Raw genomic sequence first — 19,063 nt, forward strand, 5'->3', positions numbered from 1 at the left:
AACCCACAGTGGGGGAAAGCAGTGTATAATTAAGTCATTTTTTATTCTCTTTTTTGTCTTTCTTTTGAGATCTCATATTTGTTGCATAGAGACATTGTTCTAGTCTAGCATTCCTTTTTAGGTTATTAACCTTCCTTTTCAGCTGTCTCTTAATTTGTTACATCCCCAGAGGCTTGTAGCAGACATGTATTCTTCAATGTTTCCTTGTATATTTTTTCTGTATTATTCACTTATATATAAAGTAGCATGTTCCCATATTTTAAAGTGTACAGCTGTCAGCTTCAAGGTTTTTTCTCTGATGTGGTGATGCGCATCCAATCTCTCTATCCTGGGCAACTCACCCTGGGCCTTTTTTAATTTTTTTTTAAGCCACACTTTTTTACCAACATTGGTGGTTACATATTTCTAGAAAATCTTAATATTATCTTAAGTAGATTGTAATTATTTTTAATATTTTAACTATTAAGAATATTTTTTAATATTTTGCAAACTTTGGCAAAGATTTGGTGTTACGAAACAGAGGTAAGGACATTACAACAATGTGTGAACTTTTTTATACCATAAAGAAAAAGGCATATTCATCACTTTGAATGTGATTTGACTATGATGTAACCACATCCCCTGTCACAGATTAAGAACTAGTAATGGGTTCCATAACTGATAATGTATGTGAAAACTATAAAAACATAATGTGCTGTTTCTCTGGTCAAAGGTTTCTCAGTAAATATCCATTTTCAATGAATAAAACTGACAAATCAGTTTTTCTAATTGTTAAATTAGGAACCTGGGGACCGATCTGCAGTAGTAGTTCTCTGTTACGGAAGTTTGGCCCTTCTGGTGTATCTTATCTAGACACATTAGGGATTACATTTTAGGAAATCATACAGCATTTAAAATGCCAAACCAAGAGAAAAATACATTGTCTAGGTCCTATTGGTAACATTTTTGTGGCTTATTAGCATTCTGGTTTCTCATGCAAAAATAAAGTCTGAACTATCTGTTTAATTTACAGCATTTGGCCATGGCTAATTTCTCTTCTGAACAGTTTCCATCCCCATGAAGAAGATCTTTCAAGTACTAATGGTAAGGGCTCCCTTAACCTTGTGTTGCTGACATTGTTCTCCATCACTAATAGTGGGCTTAGTGAGAGTGAAAATCACTCAATTGTGTCCGACTGTTTGCGACCCCATGGGCTATATATAGTCCATGGAATTCTCCAGGCCAGAGTATTGGAGTGGGTAGCCTTTCCCCTTCTCCAGGGAATCTTTCCAACCCAGGGATTGAACCTAGGTCTCCCACATTGCAGGCAGGTTCTTTACCAGCTGAGCCACAAAGGAAGTAAATAGTGGGCTTAAGGCCAGAGAAAAACAAGGTTTTGTTCTTAAGTGTTTAACTTTAAATTCAGTATCTCAGAGGAGACTTTGTGCTTTGCATTGGTTAAGTGGGTGGAAATAGAGGTAATAATCCTCTTGTAGTTCTCTCAGCTTATTCTCCTGTTCTGCTTCATTTGAACAGAAGTCCAGAGAGTACTGTTTTCAGATTCTTTCCATCTTCCCTTCTTCCTCATTCTTACTAGTTATTTTTTTGAGGAATTAATGTGAACATTACTCTGTCAAAATTATACTTGCTTATCAGGACATTTGGGACATACAAACATAAAGAACACAAGTCCCCCTTAGTTCTCTCATACATAAATACTCTCTGTACTATTCATGATACTCTGTTTTCTTTGAGGCTTTTACTTATGTGTACATAAACATACCTGCATGTGATTGATATCACATCGTTAGAGCTATGTGATATAGTTACAGCTTGGACTTCCTTATAGCTCAGAGGGTAAAGAATCTGCCTGCCATACAGGAGACCTGGGTTTGATCCCTGGGTCTGGAAGATCCCCTAGAGAAGGAAATGGCAACCCACTCCACTCTTCTTGCCTGGAGAATCCCATGGACAGAGGAGCCTGGCAGGCTACAGTCCCTGGGGAGTTGGACACGACTAAGCCACTAACACACACACACACACATACCTGCTTTGTAAATTTAATGAGATACCGTTAGCATTTATCTTCGTCATTTAAACATTTTGGAACATGATTTTTTAAAGGCTGTTTAATATTCCATCCTGTGGCTATGCCATAATTCCTTTAATCATTATCCATTTGCTTAAAACCTTGCCCCGTTGTAAGCAGCACTGCACTGAACAAAGTGTAGTGACCCCTTTCTGATTATCTTTCTTCCATTAGATCAGTGCCCCTCAAGTGTCATATTTGCAAATGAATCACTAGGGATCTTGTTAAAATGCAGATTATGATTCTGTAGGTTTGGGATAGTGCCCAAGATTCTGTATTTCTTACAAGCTCCTGGGTGATGTAATGTTGATATTCAGTGCTTTGAGTTAACAAGGAGGTAATCTAAACATTGTGATTAATGGATTGAGCTATGAATTTTTAAGGCTGCTAGGGGAAAAAATAGCCTTGAGTCGTAGGTGAGTATGAGGGCAATGTCACGGGCTCAGAGGCCACAGGTAGGGGCTTGACAGGTAAGTTTTTTTTAATCACAGTAACTATAAAGAGGAACAGAGAACTATGAGCATTAATCTTTCTTTCTATCTAGAAAATATTCTTTTTTTAATATAGGAAGCAATATCCTGCTGAACAATAATATTTTAATTAAAATATTTACAAGTCTTGATTTCTGCCCTTCTCTAGCAACACCACTTCCAGAGGAGTTTGAGTTACAAGGATTCTTGGCTTTGAGACCTTCTTTCAGGTAGGTGGCCTTCGTCACTGTTTACCTAGAGTATAAAAAAGCTTCCTAATATGCTTCCCTACTTAAAAGTTCTCTCCTTACCTAGTCTGCTTTTACTCTGCTTCTGCAATTATAAAGTACAGATTTGATGATGCCCCATTACTAGTACAGAAAACTTCAATTTACACATCCCTAGTTGTTAAAGTATCTTTTTCATCTTGATGTCCAAAAGCTTAGTTTTTCAGCCATATTTCCTGCGACTTTCACCCTCTTCCCCTCCAATAGTTAAATGTTACACATAAACTGTGACCTGTACTTGAATAGCTCTGTATTTTTATTCCTCCAAAACTTTGTTCATGCTGTGCCTGGAACATTCACATTCCTCTTTCGTCCTTCCCTTACTAATCTGTAAGCTCTTAACCATACTTGTCCAGGGTCCGGGTCAGGCATCTCTTACTTTGTGAACCTTTTCAAAGCTTATCAGAAGACTGTGATGTTTCTTTTATAATGCTTCTCTTATTCTTTGTTTAGCTTTTATTGCTTTGGATTAAATCATAATTATTTGTTCCTTAAGGTAGGGGGACTTATTTATCTGTGTATCCTCGGTTTCTGACCTACTGCCTGGAAGTTCTTCGATACTGCTGCTGCTTTTTTTGTTTGTTTTTTTTTGAGATAGCTTAATGAAAAATTTGAAAAACCCTTATTTTTTAGGTTGACTTACTTTTCTAATGTCAATGAGTTTTTTGCTCTGTATACTTTATGGTATGTGTTCATTTTTTTCTGATTTAGATTGGGCCACCTTGAGGTTAATAGATAATACTCTGTTAGACTAGATATCTCAGAGACTCTAGCATTGCCATGGTTGTTTGAAGTAAGTTACTTACAATGTGAGCTTACTGTTAAACGAAAACGTTATTCTTCTTTAAAAAAAAAAAAAGTCATCCCTAATAAAACATTGTGATTTATTTCAACTCCTCCATGAGAAAGTGAAATATAAATAAAAATATCACATTAATATTGCTTTGTTTTGTGGTATTTACAGTCTTTAGGAGTATAAATAAGTTCAAGCAAATGCAGCTAATTACAGCAAATAGCTAACCTATATGGAAAAATCTGAAGCCATTGCAGTTCATTAGGTTTAATTTTCTATAATTTGCTTATGTCAATTTTAGGAACTTGGATTTTTCCAAAGGTCATCAGGGTATTACAGGAGACAAAGAGGGTCAGCAACGACAAATACGACAGCAGCGTTTGATCTCTATAGGCAAATGGATTGCAGATAATCAGCCAAGGTATTCCTCATCAGATATATACACATACCCCATATGAGTTTTACACTTTGGTATAAAGCTATTGATTATAAACTTTTTCTCTTTTTTTAATTATAAACTCTTAAGTCAAAAGGTTGGGAACACAGCGTCAGATTATGACCCTAGTGATCTTTGGAATCTCTTTAATTCTGTCCTCTCATTACACTGCCTCTTTTAGAGGTCTCCCTTATTTATCATGAGCTGCTTCTCCAATTTATAAACATCTGTATAAATCTTAGCTAAATTGTATATTCACAGTTATGGTGATTTGTGTTGACAGGGGCATGCATGGTGGTCAGTTTCAGTCAAGACAGACCAGGATGATGCTTGTGGCATCTCTGAGCTTCAGTTTTCACACCTATAAAATAGGAACTTCAAGGGCCTAGTCTAGTGTCTTGTGCTTAAAACATGCTGAGCAAATTTAGCTATACTTACTAGAAAAACATTAAAAGGGCCTAGGCGTGTGTTATGGTGATGTGTGGTGGGAGGTGGGATAATGAGAATGTGAGTTTCTACAGAACTGCTGTTTATGTTCCCCAAATCCACGCTATTGCATCCTGCTGTTTCCCACATTTTAAGGCTGTGGGACCCATACAAAGTTCAGCTGTTACTGTTTTTTAGATTTATGTTTTTCATATATGGATTTATTTTTACTTTTTTAGGCTGATTCAGTGTGAAAATGAGGTAGGGAAATTGTTGTTTATCACAGAAATCCCAGAGTTAATACTGGAAGACCCCAGTGAAGCCAAAGAGAACCTCATTCTGCAAGACACAACCATCATAGAGTCCCTGGCTGCTGATGGGAATCCAGGACTGAAATCAGTGCTGTCTACAGGCCGAAATCTAAGCAACAACTGTGACACAGGAGAGAAACCAGTGGTCACCTTCAAAGAGAACATTAAGCCACGAGAAGTGAACAGAGACCAAGGAAGAAGTTTTCCTCCCAAAGAGGTGAGAAGGGACTGTAGCAAAGGAGTAACTGTAACTAAGAATGATGGAAAGAAGGACACCACCAAGAGGAAAACAGAAACCAAGAAATGCACCTTAGAAAAGTTACAGGAAACAGGAGAGCAGAATGTGGCAGTGCAGGTAAGCTGTATTTGAACTATAAAGCAGGTAGAGGAAGGCTCACACAAAAGGCAAGATTTTTCATTTCGTTCCTAAACCCTTGAGAACTGGCTATTCTGGAAGCTTCAGTGCACTCTAAGAAGGCTGCATAGTAAGGTAATATGAAGAACTATGGTAGATCTATACTCTTGTCAGTTCACAGAAATTGTAATGTGAGTGAAAAAATCTTAACCTGATTGGACATCTTTGTCAGTTCTCTCCAGTTTAAGTGGTAGGAAATGAGACCAGTTGCAGAACTATCAATTTCACAAGTAATTCCATTTTCTTTGGGAGCTATAACTGCTATTTTTTTAAAATTTGAGATCTCTATAGATCCCACAGAGCTGAGTATGTTAAGGCTTACACAGTGGTGTTTTGTTTTGTTTTCCCAGATTCACTATACAAAATGAAATACATTTTTGGAAAAAGATTTTCCTTGACATTTCTATCTGCCCCAGTCAGTAGCATTGTATAACCTCAGTGTTATCCTGGCTCATGGGAATTTGTAAAGCAAGAATCCAAGTCTCCTGCTGGGGAAAGATAAACACTACTCAGTTATTTGTGACTTGTTTATATATATATATGTATGTATCTTTCCAAAGAGATACAGATGATTTCATATAAACAAAAAGGTCTTTACTCTGTGCTGGTCTTATTAATACCACCAATGTTTGTAGCCATTTGATTCATTAAACACATTTTGGCAAATGTATTTATTTACAGTAGGCATGAGGAATCTTACATTTTTGAAAGCTACTTTCAGATAAACAGTACCTATAGTGTATTTCCCTTACAAGGTTTTTTTGGGGAAAGAACATAATAGTTCCATTTTAATATTAATAGTAGGGGGAGAAACAGAGAAAAACATGGTAGAAATTGAGGAAAGGCACAGAGAGAGTGAGATGTGTTGGGGAAAGGCAAGGAAAAAACCCCAAAAGAACTGTAAAGCCAGAGATCAGTGTTTTAGGGGTAAAGAGTTCAGCTATTTCCTGCCTGCTCTGCCTTCATTCTCTGAAACTGCCTCCCAGAAAGGTCCAGGAAAATGAAATCTCTTCCAGTGTCTCATCCCTTTTAAGCCTGAGTATCTATGCTTTAAAAAAGCCTGACAATAATCAATGTATCACCACCCTCTGTACCTCATCCTAAGTTTTCTATTAAATGCTGCCAGTTTTCCTCATTTTACTCATCTTTGTATTACTTGAGCAGTGCATATGGCATCTGCTTCTCTGGCTCCACGTGTGGGATCTCAGGCCTGATTTTTTTACTGCTGAAAGTATCCTCATTTATTCTAGGGGTGGTAGGGTTGCAGGGTGGAGGGTGGATGCTTGACTGATGATACCTTTAAAGCCTCCCCGATGAAGTTACACTGAGGCCACCTTTAAAGCCTCCCAGATGAAGTTACACTGAGGGCCAGAGTGTCTCATCTGTGAGCTAGTGGTCATTATCAATTCATGTTCTTAATGAATGAGAATACAGGGCCCTGGGGCCCGTGACATTGGCTTATGATAATAGGCATCTTTTTCAGCCTGTTGGCATCGGGTGTCTCCTTTGTAAAACAAATGAGTTCTCAGGCCTTTTCCATATTTCATACTTATGTGATTTTGTGAAAGCAAAATAACTATACGAGTAAAACTAAGCCCTTACAGCTTTTGGGTCTATTTAAATAATTTGATTTTCCCATTTTTAATTTAGGTGAAGTGAATTATCTTCAGCATATACTTTACTCTTTTTTTTTTTTTTTTAACATAGTATAGGGTTTTAAATCCTTTGTTAGAGTAGGTGCTGCTTTCTGTCTCATTTGAGTTTCAGATTATTATAGATAGTCTTGCTTCTGGTTGGTCATAGGTAAAATCTCAGACAGAGTTAAGAAAGACTCCAGTGTCTGAAGCCAGGAAAACACCTGTAACTCAAACCCCAAGTCAAGCAAGTAACTCCCAGTTCATCCCCATTCATCACCCTGGAGCCTTCCCTCCTCTTCCCAGCCGGCCAGGTAAATATATGTTTTGTAATGTCGTCTGTTGAACTCCATCTGTGTAGGAGTGTCTGTTCACCTGCTGAGAAATTCTAGACTCTGAGGGACATTACTAAACCCCTAATATTAGAAAGTGTAAAGAAAGTTCTCTTTTCCCTAATATTTCAATTATTTTTAAGCCATTTACCTGTAGTTTATGTACAAATGCATGCTTGTTATTATGAAGGAATTCCTGTCACTAAACATGGCATCTGAGAAACCTTTAGGACATTCCAGTTGCCTCAGTGGATAGAAGTAGCAGGCAGTAATCTGTATTTAATTCTTGAAATCAGGTTAAAGGTTGACACTTGATGAGTCTTACTTGATGGATCCCTGTCTTTCATGATTTATTAGATAACCTCTTCTCCACCCCAGCCCCAAATGACTAATTTTTGTCTTTCATTTTCCAAGTTTCCTTAGAACTAAAACAATGTTCTTCTATTTTGAAGGGTTCCCGCCCCCAACATATGTTATCCCCCCTCCTGTGGCATTTTCTATGGGCTCAGGTTACACCTTCCCAGCTGGTGTTTCTGTCCCAGGAACCTTTCTTCAGCCTACAGCTCACTCTCCAGCAGGAAACCAGGTGCAAGCTGGGAAACAGTCCCACATTCCTTACAGCCAGCAACGGCCCTCCGGACCAGGGCCAGTGACCCAGGGACCTCAACAGCCTCAGCCACCTTCCCAGCAGCCCCTCCCACCTCTACCAGCTCCGCCAACAGCACAGACTGCAAGCCAGCTGCAGGTTCAAGCTCTAGCTCAGCAGCAACAGTCCCCTACAAAAGCTGTGCCGGCTTTGGGGAAAAGTCCGCCTCACCACTCTGGATTCCAGCAGGTGAGTTACAGTTGTGTGTACTTCCAGCTGAGGTGAGGAGAGGAGCACCTGAAATCATTCAGTGTCAAGTTAACTAAAAGTACTAGTTAATCCACCTCCCTCAGTAAAATAGAGAGCTAATGGGAAGTTGCTTTGTAACACAGGGAGCTCAACCTGGTGAGGGTGGAATGAGGTGGGCAGGTAAGATGGGGCGGGGCGGGGCGGGGGTGGGACGTGGGAGGGAGGGGACGTATGTATACCTACGGCTGATTCAGGTTGTTGTATGGCAGAAAGCAATACAACAGTGTAATGCAGTCATCCTCCAATTTAAAAAAAAAGAGCATTCAGCTACTTTTTGCTTAGACTTGTAATGATTATGGGAACACAGCAGTCTTTGCTGTTTAGGAAAGTTCAGTTCTTTTTACTTTTGTAAAGGAGAATAGATATTACCTACCATACCTTGCTGCTACTGCTTGTCAGCTTTATAGAAAGGGATTTTCTGTAAATAATCTCCCATAAACCTGAACTACAGAAGGGAAATAAAATCGTGCTCTTGATGAGATGTTAGGAGAACTGTGACACCAGTCTTAAGTATTATCATCCTGCAGCACTTGGAGCAGAAGGGGAAATGGATGCATGCCCGCCCGCCCGCCCACCCACCCACACTCAACACCCTCATTTATTAAACCTCTTAATTTTGGAATCGAAAGAGAATATGAACTCAGTGCCCTTAATCTGTTCCCAGAAAGCTCTGTATTGAGAAACCTAAAGAACAAACAAACCTGCATGACCCAGAGTTTTGTTGGCGGTAAAATCTCTCAAGTTCTGAGTCCTGAGTGAAGTAACATTGCATTTTATCCTCATCTTAGTGAACCAGGCATCTCTTTTTTTAGTATCAACAGGCAGATGCCTCCAAACAGCTGTGGAATCCCCCTCAGGTTCAAGGCCCATTAGGGAAAATCATGCCTGTGAAACAGCCCTACTACCTTCAAACCCAAGACCCCATAAAACTGTTTGAGCCGTCGTTGCAACCGCCTGTAAGGCAGCAGCAGCCTCTGGAGAAAACAATGAAGCCTTTCCCCATGGAGCCATATAACCATACCCCCTCAGAAGTCAAGATCCCGGAGTTCTACTGGGACTCTTCCTACAGCGCGGCCGATAACAGAGCTGTGATGGCACAGCAAGCCAGTGTGGACCGCAGGGGCAAACGGTCCCCGGGAGTCTTCCGTCCAGAGCAGGACCCTGTGCCCAGGATGCCATTTGAGGTGCGTGTCCTTCCCTGTCCCCAGGCACTTCAGAGATCTCACGTACATGTTTAAAGGTCCCTCTGATTTCACTAGTGCTACAGAACGCCACTGAGTAAGTGGGTGCAGCTCTTGGTCCCTTCTTCACACCACATAGATTTCGGGAAGCTGAAGAATGCTGTTCCTGATGTTGACCCATGATGGTCTGGCAGAGAGACTATGTGCAGAAATCGTTAAGGCAGCATGTTAGAGAATTCTGAGACAAAGCTCCTCTCAGTTGGGCTGAATCATCTAAATTTAAGAATAGGTTTTACTGCATATTTAAGCAAGTGGCTTTCTGAGAGGAACAAATTTAGCCCATCATCTTTGATAGTGGAGTTCCCTGTCTTTGCCCTTTTTACTCATGAGAAACAGGTGTGTGTTGGTAACTTTTTAAAAAAAGCTGTTTCTCTCTTAGCACAAGATACGCTAATCTCTTTGCTCCATTGCATTGTTTCACTGGCTCTCCACATTAACCTTTTATGTTCTGCTGTTTGTCACTGTCTTTACTTCTTTCTGTTCTCTTGATCTTTCCTTCCCATTGTCCTTGTGTCACTTTGCTTTGGTGTTTCGAAGCCTTTTCCTCTTTGCATAATGCTGTCTTACTATTCCTTATAGCTTCCTCCTTGACTTTAGCTGCCTTCATCTCCCTAATGATGCTACTACTCCACTGTGCTTTTGTCATCCCTGATTGCATCTCACTGTGATCCTTTCTGTCACTAGGACCCCAAAGGCTCCCCTCTGCTTCCTCCGGACCTGTTAAAGAGTCTGGCTGCCTTGGAGGAAGAGGAAGAGCTGATTTTTTCTAACCCTCCTGATCTTTACCCAGCTCTGCTGGGGCCTCTCGCCTCTCTTCCTGGACGAAGCCTCTTTGTATGTATTTGATATAATTCTTTTTCTTGCTGTAACCCCTACCTTCTCTTCTGAGATTTTGTAGTAGAATAGGTAGTTTCTTCTTTCTAGGGCTTTCCTTTTTTTAACAGAATTTTAAAGCTTATTTCCTGATTGCCCAAACTAACATTCACATGACAGTAAAATATGGCAAAACTTTTCTGTCCCATAGTTTCCCCAAATCTTGTAGCTTTGTAATATATGTTATCCAGAAAGCATCCTGCAGGGCTGGGCACACACAGGATGTAATGCTGGGAAATTAACTTCCTTTTCAGGTGTCATTTCCACCTGGACCCAGGAATTTTAGGTGTCATTTAATCTTGCTTAGGAACAGTGAGAGTTTTCCTCATGTATTCAAAATATGAAATGAAATAATGTTCCAGATGTTTTACTGAATAAAAAGATTCTAGATTGATTTTACTAAACAGTAAGTGGTTCTTTTCTGTTTGTTTAACTAAGAGCCCTGATCTAAATTCAGAGCCAGATTTGTAATATGAAGAGGACTCTTTAAAAACATGATTGGAGTACCATCAATGAGTGAACACAAAGATAAGGTCTAAGAATTGATTAGTAGTATCTTTTAAAAATAATCTTCTATATCCCAGTCTGCATTTCAAAGGATGCCGTTATTTCCATGTTTTACTGAGGTCAGGAACTGCAAGAAAGATGTATGCTATGAGGTTTTTTCCCCCCGCTCCCTGCACACCATCTTAATAAAGTGTAAAACGTTTCTGAGTTCCACTTTCTTGCTGTTTCTTTCCCATAAACACAGGGTAAGAAAACGTTCACAAGACTAAAGTGCACCGAGTTTAGTGTTAGAAATAAAAGCTTAATGGCTCTCCTGACAGAAAGTGCCATCTCTAGCACTTGAAATTCCCTTGAGAATTTTTCTGAGTGAGTGGCCACGCAGACCTCCCGCTCCCCGCCCTCCCCGAATTAGCAGAGATAAGAGCTCTCCCAGACGCCCGAACAGCAGTGGTGCAGCGGCAGCACCCGGGGCTCGTGGGCAGCCCGGCAGCCGAGCTGTCCATTCTGCAGGTTGCCTCTCTTGCTGGTTCTTCTTTTTTTCTTTTTTTTTTTTTGCTGGGGTGGCTTAAGGGCCTAAGGGCAGAGCACGTTTCTGTTCACTTGTTTCCTAATCCCCTAATTCTTGTTGTGCTTACCTTCTCCATTAGAAATGAACCTAATGGTGAAATAAGGGGGAGGGTCTTGTAGTGGGATTTTTTCAGGGTAAAAAAAAAACCTTAACTATAGCCCTTCCTATATTTAACATTGTTAATGATGTCATGTGTGTGGCAGTGCCTTGCATGTAGCAAGTGTTTAATAAATGCTTTGTTGACCAACAGTTCAGTGATAGTGAGCATCAGAGATTCAGCTTTTTTTTTTTAAACCAATGAGTTTCTTAAGGACCAGTAAACGTAAACTTGACTTTAGCAAGTGTTTGAATACATACCACAAATAGAGTTGCCTAGGAACCGTGCTAACAAAACCAGTTGTCAAATGGATCTAAAGGCTTTTTTAAAGTCATTAATATCAGTGTTTTTAAAATTCTAGCAAGGGGGGAGAAATTAGGAAGAAAATAGTGCTTGATCAGTTCAGCATCTTGTTTTGAGAGTATTTTAAATACAGCTGGTGACAAAGGGATTCCTGAGATTCTTACCTAGTGAATACTCAGTACTGCCAGTTTCCAGGGTCCCTGCCAGGATCTCTGTGCTTAAGTTAGAAGTACTGATCAGGAGGGTTCTGTCTGACTCACCTGTGACGACTGGCCCTTAGCGGGACCGTGGTATTAATAAAAATTAATCCGAGTTGAATTGATACTTGCTAAGCTTTAATTTGTACAAGAGATCAATACAGGTATTCTTAAATTGTGGTCTTTTATTTTGCTTGTATGGTATCTTAAAATTAGTACTGAGAAAATAGAAGGCCTAATTTAACTATCTTTTGTTTTCCCTCTGGGACTATGAAGAAATCCTTACTGGAGAAGCCCTCAGAGCTCATGTCACATTCATCCTCTTTCCTGTCCCTCACCGGATTCTCCCTCAATCAGGTGTGTAAACAGTGAGGCATCCTGCTGTGGGCTAATATTTTCTTTCCCAGTCTATCTCAATACATCTGTTTTTCTCTTTCTTTTCTCTTCCATATATTGGTATTTTCCAGGTATCTGATTTTACCCCCTCCACCTCCTCACCTCACCCCTCCCCCACCCCGCTTTGATTAGGGTATATTGGAGACTTTTGTAAATTTGAATTGTTTAACTTCTCATTAATAATAAAATCTTTGGGGCTCTCTTGTTCAGCCATGTAAATTATTAATACTTTTTAACCTGGGCGATTTACATAGAGCAGGATAAAGGGTGGGGGAAAGTAAAAAGCAAATGAAAAGAAACAGGAAAACTGAAAGAAACAGAAGTAAAAGCCTTCAAAAGTTTGTCTTGCAAAGAAAGTCTTAAGATCTATCAAGCATCCACGTGCATGAACACTACATTTTCTTTCATTGGAGTGAGTTTGTTAACTTGGTGGTCATTGTATTTCAGGAACGATACCCAAATAACAGTGTGTTCAATGAGGTATACGGGAAAAACCTGACAACCAGCTCCAAAGCAGAACTTAATCCCTCAATGGCTCCCCAGGAAACATCATTGTACTCCCTTTTTGAAGGGACTCCGTGGTCTCCATCTCTTCCTGCCAGTTCAGGTATTGACTAATCTTTAAATTATAGACCTTGCATTATTACCCGTACACTCAAGAGATAGTGTGGTTTGGTAATTTTATGTATTTGGTGGTTTTCTTCTGTTACTACTATTTTTGTTATTGTTGTCGTTGGTATTTGTTGTTTAAAGTAACTTCTGAAGGAAAATGGGGTGTAAAAAAGCCTGATGAGCTGGTTCACATAATAAATGCTATTAGAAAAGCTGTTTTACATTCTCAGTAATGAGCACAGTTGTAAGGGAGAAAAATAGGAGTTTTATCTTAAGGTTTGCAACTGTTTCTTAGTTTTATTTGTAGACATTCATTCTTTACAGGGAAATTCTTAAGGTTAGGCAATTCTGCTCTGATAGAGAAGAACAGTATATACTTATCTGAAACAGGCACACCAAAACAATGCATACTTTTGACAGAAACGTCTACATTTTTATTTTTAAGGTAAGGAACGTGCCTTAGACATGTATAGTAAGACAGGCTAGTGCATCTGGTAGGGTCCCTCTGGGGGCCTTTATTTTGCCTTTCTCCTGAAACCCTGGGGTTATTTTTAAGAGAATTTAAGTGATCAGATCTACTGGAAACTTTCATTCTTGGTGTGTTTGTGGAAAATCTCTAATGTCCTGCGTTGCTGTTATTCAATAGATCATTCAACACCAGCCAGCCAGTCTCCTCATTCCTCCAACCCAAGCAGCCTGCCAAGCTCCCCTCCAACACACAACCACAATTCTGTCCCATTCTCCAATTTTGGACCCATTGGGACTCCAGATAACAGGGATAGGAGAACTGCAGACCGCTGGAAAACTGATAAGCCAGGTGAGATCCAGTCTTTATTGCTTAGTAGAAGTGAACTAACATACTCTGTCCTTCCTGGACCTTTGGCAGTGATAGAACATCTTGAATTATTCTTTTCTCTTCATTCCTAGCCATGGGTGGGTTTGGCATCGATTATCTCTCAGCAGCATCATCCTCTGAGAGCGGTTGGCATCAGGCCAGCACTCCAAGCGGCTCTTGGACAGGCCACGGCCCCTCCATGGAGGATTCTTCTGCTGTCCTCATGGAAAGCCTAAAGGTGAGTGGACAGGAGCAAGAGCCATAAGCGATGTCTCTGCTTTCATTCACGTAAATAGCTAGTCTTATTCTTAAGGCCCTTAGGATTGTTTGATTCACACTATGTATCTGGCAAAGTCTTAGAAGCATGGTCTGCATTATAAGATTCTTTAAAAGGATTTTTTTTTTTAATTCACTAGTGATAAACCAGTATCCTCAGGGGAACAGACATGAAGCTTTTAGTTGGATTCTAAGATTTAAGAAAATTCTGACTCATCTTGAAATATTTTCTTTACTCCTTTTCTGAACAAGTAAAAGAAGGATATCTAATTTCATAAATGTTTTGTTTACCTAAAACAAACAGTGTCTATTCTCACATGGAGCTGAGTTTTAGTAAAAAGACTTTATAGAAAACATACTTTCACCTTTTCTGGTTTAAAGTGATCTTAATGAGAACTAAATAGCCAATCTTGAAGGACCTGGTCTTAGAGCAACTCCTTGTAATAGCTGGATCTTTTCAGGGTTTGGGGACCTTGGGACGTACATGCCTTTATGTTTGGCTGGGATTGAAAATCCGATCCCTTTCAGACAGCCAGGCATCTGACCTCTGCTGACAAGCTCTGGGCTGTTTTTCAGTCTATCTGGTCCAGTTCCATGATGCATCCTGGACCTTCCGCTTTGGAGCAGCTGTTAATGCAGCAGAAGCAGAAACAGCAGCGGGGACAAGGCACCATGAACCCTCCACACTGAGGCCAGAGTGGCAACCCTGGGAATGAAGGCTCCATAAACCATGGCATGTTGGGTTTGCAGGACTGACCCACACAGTCCCCTGCAGGTGGCAGCCCTCTTTTCTGTGTCTCGCTGTTGAGAGGGTGTAAGTATTCCACCAGCCCGCTGAGTGTGCACGAAATGTCCGCAGTGCAACAAAAAGAAAAAACCATCAGGAACTCTCCGTCCCCCCGGGGCCTTCCGGAGGGAGAGAGGAACTGCTGTTTGTCTCACTCAGCTCCCTGGTATCACCGCCTCTCACCTTCTCCATCGTGCATGTCCCCAGCCACGTGGGAAGTGAAAGCTGAGAAGGGAAGGCAGATGGGAGAAGCCAATGGGAACTTCTCAGTCCTTTTTTTTTTCCTCTTTGGGGAATAAAATAGGAATCCATTAATGATTGCTTTGCTGACTGAGAATGTAGTTGAAATGACTCCTGAACATCTTTTATTGTTGTTATTGCTCTCAGTAGTAAGATGTCACACTGAATTCTTCCATACACAGACGTGCTTCTGCTAGTCAGTGTGTAGCAAGGAAACCCCGTGCACTGCTCCTGTGAGAGGTCGGTGGTGACAGGATGGGGAAACCGACCTCTTCAGCCCGTGGAAACGGTCCATAAGGGAGAGGACGCGGCCTCCACTTTGACTCAGAAGGTTCTGGTGGGCCCTCCTCTGGCCTGGAGACTCCAGCCGGAAATGCCCTTCACTCTGTAGGTGCTCGAGCCCCAGTTGAGGATGCCGCATGGCTGGTGGTGCTGGGCTGGACTAGCCAAGGACTGCCGTCGGGCTCTAAAGGAACGCTTGTGACTGCTGTCCATCTTACGGTAGTGTCGCAGGAGTCCCACAGCAGGCAGGCTAGTCCATTCATGGCCTGACACAGTTTAATAGGTAGAAGCTTTCAGTGTGGTTACTTTTTGTTTGGTTGGTTTTTGTGCACCCATCCTACTTACCACCCACCTCCTCCTGTCCCGACCTCCACCCCCTTTCCACCCTGTGCTGTGTGCTGTAATCGTTTTTATTCCTAATGTGTACAACATCTCGCCAAGAAGCAACAGCATGGGGGCCAGCAGTTGGAGCCCAAAAGACCGTCTGAAGAGGAAGGAAGTGGCAGCGTGCGCACGGCCTGCCGAGCGGCCAGGCCCTTGCCCGGCTGTGGTCTCCCAGCCTCCACTTCCAGAGTGAAATTCAAGGCGACACGGACACGTGTGCATCAGGCACAGAAGGAAAACACAACGGAGTCCATTCTGGAAAAGGTGGAAGAAAGGAAAAGAAACTTTTTATCTGATATTTATTAGAAGGAAAGAGGACTGAAGATTTTTCTTGTGTAGAAACGGAAGGACAGCATTTCTGATAGTCATTTCCTGGAAAAGTAATATTTTAAGGGGAAATTATGGAAACAATCTAAATGTCCAATTGCTGTGCTAGTGGTAGGGTTTGTTTTCTGGGAGGGCTCTCCTTCGCGCGCGTGTGTGTGTGTGAGTGTTTGTGTGTGTGCACACTGGCCCATCTGCTCCCTGGAGGGGAAGGGTGGTGCGTGTGAGTGTGTGGAGCTAGCGTGGGGCCCAAGAGCTGGAAAACAGCTACAGAGCGAAGCACATCCAGGAGCCCCGGTCGTCACTGGAGTCTGGGCAGCCCCAGCAATGAAAAGGGGTGAGAGATTCATGCTCATTGCTCTTCCGAGAGAGTGGTTGGAGTCCCGAATGCTTACATTATTGCTCTTTTAGTTTGACATGGTGTTTGGGGTTTTTTGTTTTTGTTGTTTCTTTTTTTTTGAAAGGTCTGAAAGGGTGAAGTCCCCCACCCAATGGCAATATGAAACCCTTTGTGCTTCTCTCCAGCCCCTCCTCCGTGACCACCGACCTCCTGTCCCCTCCCTCCCGAGCCTCCGTCCCTGCTGCCTTTACCCACTTTGTGTGTTTGAGCTCTGCATTCAGGCAGCTGCAACATTCCAGTGTTTGAACTGTCACCGACTCTTGCACCCTCGACATGCCCACCAGGTTCGCCGTCTCTCGCTCCCGCAGTGCCCACGTCCTGTCTGCAGCCCCATTTCTGCATGAGAATTTGGTGTTTGGAATGTTTTTTGACTCTTGGGGCGGGGTTCCTCGCCTTATCATCCTCAGTGTGGAGTAATGAGGAGGGAAAGGAGAATCTTCATCAGAAACTGGTTCTGTGTAGCAAACTTTCTTTTGTGTTTCTTTTGTTTTTGTTTATTTGTTTTGGTCTGTCTGTGCAAGACCTGCAGCTGCTGAAATCAGCTTTGCCTTTAATTAAACCATGTTCTCTCCAACCAGATCTGTGTAGAGATTGTTTCTTTCCTATCCTAAAAGAAAATCCAACTTAACAAATTTAAACTACTCACAAGTCATCTAGGGGAACTAAAGAAGGTCAAAAACCGAATATGCTTCAGGGTTATTTTTGCTTTTAGTAATATTTCAAACTGATGTGCAGGATTACAAAAAGGGATGGGTTCTAATAAAGAATGGCTTATGCAAAGGAGTCAACAACTCAGCATTTTTATCCTTACTGTTACCTTAATAAGGCAGCTCAGAGACCGTGTATCCTATTGGCCCAGTAAACTCAACTCATTGTGATGAGCAGCAACAGTATTTGGTGTTCTTTGCTGTGGAGTTGTATTTCCCCAAGTTGTGTTCCCCGATTTCCAGCAGTATCCTGCCAGCCTTCGCTGTGTGAGGGAGCCAACACCGCACCTCACCTGTGTGTGTGCGCGCACACCCACCAGCTGCGTTTTCACATTGATGTTGATTCAGTCTACAGTTTGTCTCCTAAGTGTACTTTTCATAAGCACCTACACACTTGAAAAATTGTTAGCAGAATATTCCGCAAGAGGAAGGGGAATTAAGGCCAGCCTTTTGAATTTATGGAAGCTCACCCAAGTTAATCCTGAAAAACAAACGTTACCTAGTAGGGTAGTACTAACCAACTGGCTTCCTGAGCATGGCCGCTTTTCATCTCAAGTATTAGTGGCATATACTCACTGTTGGCATATACTCTTTAACAGATGTCCTCTATGAGAAGAAATCAAGGGATGTAGTTCCAGTATTTTAATTTTCTGTGAAATTAAAAGCTATATTCCAGGGGAACATAACTCAGTCTAGGTTCTGTTTAAGCAGCGAGACTTTTAATCCCGAAAATGTTAGCTTCATGTGTGTAGGCGTGCATGCGCACATCTTCTGAATTACCTATTAAGTTACCTCGGTCCCTGAGAATTTGTGATAGTAATGATGTAGGAGTGGGGATTTTTATACTTAGGTCTTGGGCCTGCACTCTGGGTATCATGTTTTTGTAAGTTTTTTATTGAGGCATCACATATGTAGAGAAGTGTACCAACAGTAAGTATACAACTTGGTGAATTTTCACAAACCAAACACATCTGAGTAGCCAGCACTCCGAGCAAGAAACAGATTATCTGCACCCTAGAAGACCCTCCTCTTCTAGACATTTCTGACCACCACCCCTCCCTGTCTTGACGGTAATCATTGTAAGTTCTTACATCATCGTCTAATAGGTTAAGTTTTAACGGAAGAGTAGATGAATTAATGCTTCCAGAGGGGTGTCTCGAATGTATGGCAGAGGCATGTTAAATCTTGTAAATGATGGTACTTCCTTTTCTTCAACGTTGTAGGTTGTGAAACATCCTAGACTCCTCAGGGCGTGCTTTCCAAGTCTGTAGTTGCATGTTGTTCAACAAAAGCTTTGGGGAAAATGCCAACCTTCCCTTTGCACTCCCCTTCCAGCCATTCTTCATTCACTGATAAAAGGAAAAATATACGTTGACTTCTAAAATGAATATAGAATTCCCTCACCCGAGTAGTCCACATTGAACTTATGTTGGTCCTTCTTCACCCCCAGTTGTGCTGACAGGGAAAAGTCAGTGTTGGAAAAGTGACTGGTAAGAGTGAACATAGGAGCTATCTCATTATTGGTTTTTGTAGAGAAGTAAAATGCAGAAAAAGTAGAGCCTTCAAAAAATTACCAAAGAAATTGAACAGTGAATCCTTATGTATGAGGTGGTTTTTTTTAACATAGAGTTTTAGCTTTGTTGGGAACCTTTGTTTTGATTACAGGACAGGGATATGCCATTGGTTAAATAGATTAATAATGACTGTTCACTAGTGAATGGTCAAAGAATTGTGAGTTGGAGCAATGATGGGTTCAGTCCATGTTTGTAAAATACAAGAATTTTCATAGCCCCTCTTTGAGACTTTAATAAAGTATGTGCATAGACTTCATAACTCAGTTATAGATAATCAAAAGTGTATCAAAGTGAAGTCACTCAGTCGTGTCTAACTCTTTATGACCCCATGGACTGTAGCCTACCAGGCTTCTCCCTCCATGGGATTCTCCAGGCAAGAATACTGGAGTGGGT

General features: G+C 41.3%; 2 protein-coding genes across 15 annotated transcripts in view; one reads left to right on the plus strand and one right to left on the minus strand.

Annotated features, from left to right (window-relative positions):
- SMG7 (SMG7 nonsense mediated mRNA decay factor) overlaps positions 1 to 16,966 on the plus strand; it is a 78,283-nt gene extending 61,317 nt beyond the window's left edge. For 3 of the 14 annotated variants that reach the window (XM_043923715.1, XM_043923705.1, XM_043923704.1), the window contains exons 11-23: positions 1,013 to 1,083; positions 2,708 to 2,768; positions 3,920 to 4,039; positions 4,720 to 5,146; positions 7,010 to 7,154; positions 7,625 to 8,007; positions 8,880 to 9,251; positions 9,993 to 10,142; positions 12,130 to 12,210; positions 12,697 to 12,856; positions 13,508 to 13,678; positions 13,789 to 13,934; positions 14,549 to 16,966. In XM_043923715.1, coding sequence (XP_043779650.1) covers positions 1,013 to 1,083; positions 2,708 to 2,768; positions 3,920 to 4,039; positions 4,720 to 5,146; positions 7,010 to 7,154; positions 7,625 to 8,007; positions 8,880 to 9,251; positions 9,993 to 10,142; positions 12,130 to 12,210; positions 12,697 to 12,856; positions 13,508 to 13,678; positions 13,789 to 13,934; positions 14,549 to 14,662 — 2,401 coding nt within the window. In that variant the 3' untranslated portion in view covers positions 14,663 to 16,966. Of the gene's footprint in view, positions 1 to 1,012; positions 1,084 to 2,707; positions 2,769 to 3,919; positions 4,040 to 4,719; positions 5,147 to 7,009; positions 7,155 to 7,624; positions 8,008 to 8,879; positions 9,252 to 9,992; positions 10,143 to 12,129; positions 12,211 to 12,696; positions 12,857 to 13,507; positions 13,679 to 13,788; positions 13,935 to 14,500 lie in introns of all 14 variants that reach the window. The other 11 variants (XM_043923710.1, XM_043923707.1, XM_043923719.1 and 8 more) reach the window with 6 other exon arrangements.
- A 1,003-nt stretch (positions 16,967 to 17,969) lies between these two features.
- Positions 17,970 to 19,063, minus strand: part of NCF2 (neutrophil cytosolic factor 2) — a 33,046-nt gene continuing 31,952 nt past the window's right edge. Inside the window, exon 15 of the mRNA XM_043923722.1 lies at positions 17,970 to 18,445. Within this exon, the coding sequence (XP_043779657.1) occupies positions 18,342 to 18,445 (104 nt within the window). The 3' untranslated portion in view covers positions 17,970 to 18,341. The remainder of the gene's footprint in view (positions 18,446 to 19,063) is intronic.

Source organism: Cervus elaphus, chromosome 14 (assembly GCF_910594005.1).
Source record: "Cervus elaphus chromosome 14, mCerEla1.1, whole genome shotgun sequence".
NCBI lineage: Eukaryota > Metazoa > Chordata > Mammalia > Artiodactyla > Cervidae > Cervus > Cervus elaphus.